The 8,731-nt window shown below is 36.8% G+C and overlaps 1 protein-coding gene across 1 annotated transcript; it reads right to left on the reverse strand.

Moving 5' to 3' along the window:
- Positions 1 to 93: 93 nt before the first annotated feature.
- On the reverse strand, positions 94 to 8,288 carry LOC136257022 (dual specificity testis-specific protein kinase 1-like). The gene is made up of 8 exons (XM_066050121.1): positions 7,990 to 8,288; positions 7,608 to 7,729; positions 7,365 to 7,413; positions 6,899 to 7,045; positions 6,594 to 6,676; positions 3,305 to 3,470; positions 1,595 to 1,681; positions 94 to 1,232 (listed from the first exon to the last, which is right to left on the reverse strand). The coding sequence occupies exons 1-8, from the start codon at positions 8,233 to 8,235 to the stop codon at positions 303 to 305; spliced, it is 1,830 nt and encodes a 609-aa protein (XP_065906193.1). The 5' UTR covers positions 8,236 to 8,288; the 3' UTR covers positions 94 to 302.
- Positions 8,289 to 8,731: the final 443 nt, after the last annotated feature.

Genomic DNA, 8,731 nt, shown 5'->3' on the forward strand with positions numbered 1-8,731 from the left:
TCGCCATCTTCTAAGTTAAGAGTTCTTCATGCTCAATTTCTACCTATATTATACCCTAGTCCCTTATCTATGAATAATGTGATAAGCCATGTATACAAAAGAAAGAGACAATGAAAACTGACTTTTGTAACAGGAAATACAGTCATAATATTGGTACATAATAAGTACATAGTGATTTACTGTTTTAATAATGAAGTATACACAGAGAAAAATAATTACACCAGGTTGAAATTTAAAAAAGTGATAGTCAAGGAAGGAAAAGGTAAAATGAAATAATACAACATGAATTGAATGAATTAATGTTAATTGTCAGCCGTATTACTGGTATTACTGGCATTACTACCACAAGGTGATAGCACTGTAATGTTTGGTGGTGGGGATCCCATCTGTCGCTTAGGATAAACATTGCAAAGAAATTCCTTGTTGGCTCCATCCACAACACAAAATCCACTTGGACTATTCTCTGGCAGAAGTTCTGGACTTGCAGTGTTGACTGCATTTTGGGATGATGAAAAAAGTTCTTTAGCTTTAGTATCTGGTCGCCTACGTCTAACACAAGGGCTTGAATCTGGAGAAGATGATTCACTTGATGCAGTTTGTGGTATGGCATTAGAATTTGTGGTATGTTGAAAATGAGGCATTGAAATAGCTGGATGTATTTTAGTAACACAAGGAGTTGGTGGAGGGGCACATGGCGTACTTGGGTTTGGCAAATATTTGTTAGTTCTACAAACTGAAGGAGTGACAAATTGAGGTGAAGTAGTTTGGGTGCTTTTGGCATGTTCTGATGGAGAGCATGGAATTGTATCATCACTGTTAGATGATCCCTCTTTACTACTTTTCGAGACAGTGTATGACCTTAGAAATGTTTCAAGTTCCTCAAAGGTTGTAAATTCTTCCATTTTATCAATCAGTGCACCACAGGAGCTACTTAGCCTTCGCTTACTTTGTTCCAAAAAGAAAACTCCTGGATCTATTCCAGAATCACCTTTGTTTTCAGTGATTCCATCACCAGGATCACTGCAACTTGAATGACGACGCCAATCCTTAGATATCCTGCCAGAACTACTTACTGAATTTCTTGAACTGGTTGTTTCTGCTCTAGTACTCTTTTGCACAGTCTCACTAACAGATGTGCCAGTGGCAGTGTTTTCTACATCATAAGAAGTTAAATCAGCATTGACTAATGTGGAAGCTGCTTGAGAAAAAGTTGGACGACTATCTGGATTAATCTACAAAGAAGAAAAATGATGTGTTAGAAGACAGCACAAATATCCACAAGCAAACAAAGAAACATTCAACATGACAGGTGTTCCCTCAGTATTTGTGTGGGCTTGCCTATTGAATGGCAGCTGACCAATGTTTAATTATGATTTCCCCAAAAGGGTACATGTCATAACTGAAACCAGCTATGTCCACTATGTGTTAATAGTACATAATCCTCAAACTGTATTCATACCACTATTGTGTTACACTTCATGGTCTTTGAATACAGTTGCACAAAGAACATGGATTAAATAAAGGTTGCTATATACACTATAATGGATTTATCGAATTAGTTAAGTAAATATCACTTTAGTTTTGTATTATATACCTGGCAACATTGCACCATTAGATGCCACAGCTTCTCTGGACTGCCTTGACACAATGGTTTAAGTGTGTCAAAATCCACACCAAACTTCTACAACATGAAAAAAAGGATAATTCACATAAATTTACCATGCAATTGCCAATCATTTTGCACAGTATGATAGATGAATATACAAGAATTCTCAAGTTGAACACTATTTTTGTACATTTTGCAATGAAATTAATTACCTATTTATTACACATATAAATTTACAGGGTGTAAAGTTACACCCAGTTATCAAATAAAAGTATTCAAACCTATCAACATACAAATAATTATACGAATTCTTCATTACGTACTGTATAAACATGCACACACCTCCCTACTTGAAATACATGTATAGTACACGTACCATGCATGTTACTCACAATATACGTTGACTTGCATCACCTTCTAAACATGCATGTTGTCAGTCTATTGTACTAGTCATGTTTCATGTAGCATGCAGGGAATTGGGACACTTTTCCAGCATGCCACATGCATGTGCCATGAATTACAACATGCATGTTCCCTGTAAGTGTGCAGGCAATGGTCAAAAGTTGGCATACATGGTGCATTCATGTTACATGCAAAGATGTTGCTATGGATACTTCTGTTCTATCGGTTACTGCCATTATCCATCACTAGTACACACTGCTATATATGAAGTACCTAAAGCATGTTGGGCAGTTGCACACACACAATACTATTGACTCACCAAGCAATCTTATTATAAAGGTTGCAATTTGTATTTATAATCTAATGAACAACTGTCAGTTTTCATTCCCTGCAACATGGTACTGTACATGTCATGTGCATGTCACCCTATGTTAACATGCATGGCATGATTTGTACATGTATGTCACATTCATGTCACCCCTACTGTATCATGCATGTCACTGGATCATGTAGAGTACATGCAACACTCATGTACTGCTAAACTTTCATGTATTATTAACATGCGGACAACATTTTGAGTAGGGCTGTTTGCTTAACCCATGCAAGCAAAAACTGTGATACTTTCTTTTATGAAGACATGGTTTTTCCATGTTATTACAGCTATGTAGAGTTCTATTTATTTTTTTCAAATGCAGTTTCTAGGGGGTACATGTCTCGGCCATAACATGCAACTGAGTTTGTATACTTGCCCAAACATACGTGGTCCACTAAGTGATTAGGCACGTACACTTTTCTGTTGTAGCCAAGGTTGTGTCAATTGTACGGAGTTGATATACAAATAATAAAAGTTGCTAGCAATCAAAGATTGGATCAAGATTAAATCCTCAAGAGTTGTGGTGAAGAAACTGGAGTTGCAATAGGATGCTGATCGTGCAATAGCATTAGGTTGTAGTGTCAATAAGCTGTAGTGCAGCAGTATAACAGTCTTTATTATGCAAAAATGTCTACAGTGAGACAGACTTGTATCTCAGATATTTATAATTGCATGGACGGAGTTTATGAGAAGGTGTGTCCTATCTAGGCCCTGAAAGTCTAGCTATGCCACTGATTTGCGATATTGTTACAACTATTAGCTAGCTAGTAACAGTCATAACTCATTATAGTATCGTGATACAGTGTGCGGTATCGTATTGAATGGTTTATTGATGGTGATACATGATACGCAAAATTCCCTACACTACCCTGTACACAAATAATATAAGCACAGTGCATAACTGCATGTGTATGTGTACTTACATTGGTACGTGGCATGTATTCAGGATCTGCTGGAATGCGAGCCATAATCTCAGCCAGTATGATGCCATATGAGAACACATCAGCTTTCTCAGCATATGGCTTGCCATATAAGCATTCTGGAGCCATCCAGTAAGGTGAACCAACAACATCGTTGTGATGGTGAAGCCTATATTAGCAGGACAGTTTATCACACAACAGCATGGCTTAAATAACAATATTACAAGATTACTAAACCATCAATTCACAGTACATGAAGTATGCAAAATCCGATGCAATCACCCTCCATATCAACCAAATATTTCATTTCCTGTTGATCATTACTTGAAAGAAGTGTGCACCAAAACATAACAATAATTGGTGATATGTACATAACGATCCATTCAGCTATCTAGAGCAGTTAGACAAAAATTACAACACTTCCAAGTAAAATTATTTTAACAGGCAGAAGCTCTTTATCCTCACTGTACTTGGAAAGAGTTAATAATTGTGGTAACACTTGTAACAGATTTGTTAACATTGCACATGCACAAAACTGAAGAACAAAGTAACCAATTATTTTGATGACAGTACTTCTTTGACAAGTCAAAAGTATTATAGTACAAACTTGAAATATTAAAAGCTAATACACTGTACACAACCCCCATACAAATACAGGGGTGCATAGACAAAAGCGCTGCAGAATACATGGTACTTTCCACTGGCTATATACACATTAAACCATAACCATTTCTTTTGTGATCATTCATTTGCAAAATGAATTTCATTTTAAAGTTGCAGCCAGTAATTTGTGTGAAGCCTTATTTAATGTGATAATTAAGGTACCATTTATTAACTATATACAACTACAAGGAAAATTTTAAGGATCATAGAAATAAAAGTAGTGAACTAAGTAAGGGATGTTACCTTAGGGATTAAAAGTCCACTGGTATATCTGTAGGTATAGGCGACCTCCCTTGTTCCACTACTTTTTTCTACAATCCCTTGTACTTGTTTATTTACTTTTCTGCAACAAAACTGTGACAGATGAACTTGCAAATACCACATCAAAACTCAAAAGAACCATGGCTCCATAAAATTAATTTTGCATCCGAATATGTACCCTAACCATTAATTTTATGGAGAAAAAAAACGAAGCGGCCGTTATGCTTTACTTTCAGCCATGTTAAACAAGTCACTATGGAAAAAAAACAAACCATTTACTATGACATAGTAATCAGCCACAGGCAAACCATTGCTGAAGCAACATCTAGCACTGACAAAATCACACTCATAGCCTTAGCTGTCATCAAGATACACTTGTCTAAAGGCATCAGGAAGCATGGCAGTTAGGCAGTTAGTCAGTCAAAAATTCTGTTACATAATGGAAGCATTTAGACCACTCTGAAGACATGTTTGGGCTTGATTCTACAGTACCTAAACAATACCACCAAGGTACCATGAAGGTATTGTGAGGCTGGTTTCGGGTTAAATTTAAAATAAAAATAAATGTAAACCTCCATGATCCTTATATAGTAATATTGTACTGTATGATTAACTAAACATACTATAATCAATAACTCTTGCTATCATGTTGATATGATATTCATGCATGTAGTTGTAGGGCAGTAAAAGGTAAAAACTTTAAATGGAAACTTCGATTGATTATCAAATTATAAATTCACCACAAATGTACATATTGTACTTTACGTGGGAGGATGAAAGCGATGCCACGTATCGTATTGTCCATACAGTACTAATCAGCTGCATAACCGTACTGTATGAGTCATACAGCTAATTGGGCAAATACAGTACAGTTATGCAGAGATTTTATTTAAGGAATGTTACATAAACAACACACTGTAAATCGCTAAAACCAGCCAAACTAATCCTACGAGTTCGTTCTACAGCTAGGAATAGACTGTATAAACACTTACAGATCGTCTGATCACAAAGCTTTTAAAACATGACTCCACCACGACAGCACGATTGATCACGTGCATGATATTGTAAATCGATAAAACTAGCCAAACTAATCCTATTAGTTTGTTCTACAACTAAAAATAGATTAGTTAAACACTTACTGATATCCTTATCACCAAAAATCGCAGCGGTTTGAGTACTACAGAAAATCGCCCCGAGCCAGACGACCAGGAAGTACAATATAACACTTAACCCTTAAACCCGCAGAGAACTTTTCAGAAATGCGTGTTTACACAATATGGGCACGCATGACGACACTAGGTGGGGTAACTTAATTCTTACAGCCTACAAATACAGATTAAAAGTGTGTTTACTAGGCTACTTAGGGAAAGTTAAATGAACACTGCAACTACAGTGGCTTACTTGTTATGAAGTGGTGAACAGCGACAAGTCGCGTCTCCATGTTTCTAAATTCTTTCCATGTGTTTAATTTCAATTGTGGGTTTACTCACATGAGCCATATATGGCCTGATACAAAATTTCACGAAGAATTGAATGGAAGTTGTAACAAAGCGATAGGATCAACTATCATAGAGTTATCGACCATTTTATAAAGGTATGTAAACAGTTTGCATGTTTCCTTACCTAAAAGTTATATTCATGGCTAGTTTTGGCCTCACCATTTAGCGTTAGGGTAAAACCCTAGGTATCATTTTAATCCTTGCTACATCACAAGTAGAATGACATAAATTGCATAGCTATAGGATGGATACTTCAAAAGTTACAGCGCTTTGTGCAAAGCATGCGTATTTATTAAATTTAAATCCAGTTCTCTGGATTATGCGGGTTTAAGGGTTAAAGCACTGCACCGCCTTGTGTACGAAAAATACAGTACTCAGGGGGGGAGATGTCTTGAGGCAAATACAGCACTCGGCTTCCCCTCGTGGTGTATTAGCCTCTCGACACACCCCCTCGTACTGTAGTTTCTGTACACACGTGCAGTGGTGCTTTAACTTTAACATAAAATGTTACAAAATAGATATATATATATATATATGGAAGCTAGTATTCCTTTATGATTCACCTGGCTGTATAGTGTATGCATAACATTCTGCAACAACTGTCTGCTACATTTTTACCAACACTACTAAAATAGCACCAAAATTGAAGTACAGTACAACACACATACAGCACATCAATATACATAACTTTCAAAATGACTCAAATAGTAGTCTTCATTGTCACCATACCATATGTCATCATGTTATTGTTCTTATGATTTCCATTAAATTTAATGATGGCAAACAAAACATTCATTAATCAAATTTAATCTTTAATACCCACCCCACTTAACACTAATCTATGAATACATACATTAAAATTAACTTACTTATACTTCTGTATGTCGGCAGCCAAACCAAAGTCTGCTACCACAGTACGCAACACACCATTTTCTTGATGGAGTAAACAATTCTAGAAACAACGCACATAGCTTAGGACACTGCTACATGCCACAGAAGTGAACATGATTTGGCAATTCTGTAATTTTATAAATGGCAATACAGCAAGAATTTTGCTTATGTAGGATTAATGATCTGTGAAATAGCCCTTAAGTGTGGATATTCAATGTAGTGTAGTACTAGTACAAACTACATATACATAACTATAACTAGAAACTGCTATAGTATAGGGTACCTTGGAAGTCAAATCTCGATGAAACACTCCTTTAGAATGTAGATATGACATGCCATTTGCAATGTCTATAGAAGTTTTCATCCTCACACTCCAAAGTATGGTACTCTTAGAAAGAATCCAATCTTCAACAGTACCAGCATTCATATACTACAAAACACAGTACAGTAAGGTCTACACTCTGAGAGTGATCATGAAAGTAGACAATCACACATACACTATACTAAAATTGAAATGTATATACCATGTATGTCTGCATGGAAGTATAGGTAGACACTATAAACCAATTAAAGGTTCAGTGTGAAATAACTTTTAATCACAACAACAGTCCAAAAGGAGTGCAATAAATGCCTGAAGGGTATTAATATTACCAGGTCATCCCTCCCACTCATAACTACAGCATAGCATGCAAAAACTATAATTTGATTAAGCATTTGATAAACAAAACAACAGAGAAGACAATGCATACCTCAGTAAGTGCATGAAGTTGACCTTCATGAACACAGCAGCCTTTGTAACTAGAGAAGTAAACAAAACGCTTACTGTTAAGTGAACAACACATAGTAGTCAATTTGAAGCTATTTTCACATGACATAACAACTGAAGCATTACTATTTTCAAATAACACTAAACTTTTACTTTACACCTAGAGTGTTATTTGATACAGGCTGTGTATACATAACTGACCAATAAAGAAATCCCTACAACTTACCGAAGAATATTGGGATGTGAGAGACGATTCATCAACTGTATTTCGTATAACATTTGTTTGCTATTCTTGAACTGCTTGTTTTTCTTCAGTACCATGACTTCACTGCTAGTTATGTGTTGTGCCTAAATAAAAAGTGTAAATTCACGGACATGTATACATCACAAGGGTGCACATCCAAAGACAAACCCCTTAGCAACAAAACCTTACAACAATCGCGTCTTCGAGATTGGCTTCAGGCCTCAAACCACACTAACAATACCTGAGACGCGTAAATACCATAATACTGCTTAAAATATTATATACACACATACGACGCAACAGTTAAGGCCTCACACACAAGGAACAGTCAGTTCTTTGTACACGTGTTTGTGCCACGTTTTACCTTGTACACTTCAGCAAAAAACCCTTCACTGATTTTCTCCATTACAAAGTCGTTTATTCGATAAAGCTGTAACACAGCAGACTGTACGGCCATAAAACAGGCGCTTCTTCTTCGTGCTGATTTACGAGGAGTAGGACTACGAGGCGGTGAACCTGGCCACGAGCCAGTCATCTCTGAAGTTGACGAATCGTCCTTCTCCACAATCAGAGAACATGATGAAACACTATCTTCCATTACACTTTCCATATCATTTGTAAGTACTCATTCCGATATATAATAATTTTATATTGGCTTAATACACGGAGTTATCCTGCTAATTAACATCTTTGAGCACTCGTCCGTTCTCTATCGCGGGCCGCGTGCTGGTAAGTTTAGTGTCGCGTGCCAGACGGTTTGTGTGGGGGCGGTATTTTCTCAAGACTAACAGCTTGTGAGGCTGAGCCCTGAACTGGCTATTTCTGTCGCCATTGATTAACACAAAGGTAACACTGTCACATGATGCAGTCGCAGCATGCATGATTAATCCGTTTAAAAGAAATGCTGTGTGTGACACCACAGTCTTTACAGTGCATGCCACCGGCTGACAACTAATCTGGTTAAGTCAGTTGAGAGTGGTCATGGGATAATGCAGAGTGTGGTGACCAAAATTCATCATACTGAAATGGGAATGGCAGAGGTGATCACATGCATTCATCCCCTGCAGTATACTGATTCAGTAGCTATAGAAATTGTACTGAGAAAA

This window comes from Dysidea avara, chromosome 5 (assembly GCF_963678975.1).
Source record: "Dysidea avara chromosome 5, odDysAvar1.4, whole genome shotgun sequence".
NCBI classification, from domain to species: Eukaryota; Metazoa; Porifera; class Demospongiae; order Dictyoceratida; family Dysideidae; genus Dysidea; species Dysidea avara.

What these genes read in the sequence shown, in the direction of transcription:
- LOC136257022 (XM_066050121.1), bottom strand. Translation starts at nt 8,235, where the DNA reads ATGGAAAGTGTAATGGAAGATAGTGTTTCATCATGTTCTCTGATTGTG. An exon ending in ATCGAGATTTGACTTCCAAG is followed by an intron (nt 6,677 to 6,898) that starts GTACCCTATACT and finishes CGTTGTTTCTAG; the next exon opens with AATTGTTTACTCCATCAAGA. An exon ending in AATACATGCCACGTACCAAT is followed by an intron (nt 1,682 to 3,304) that starts GTAAGTACACAT and finishes TTCATGTTGTAG; the next exon opens with AAGTTTGGTGTGGATTTTGA.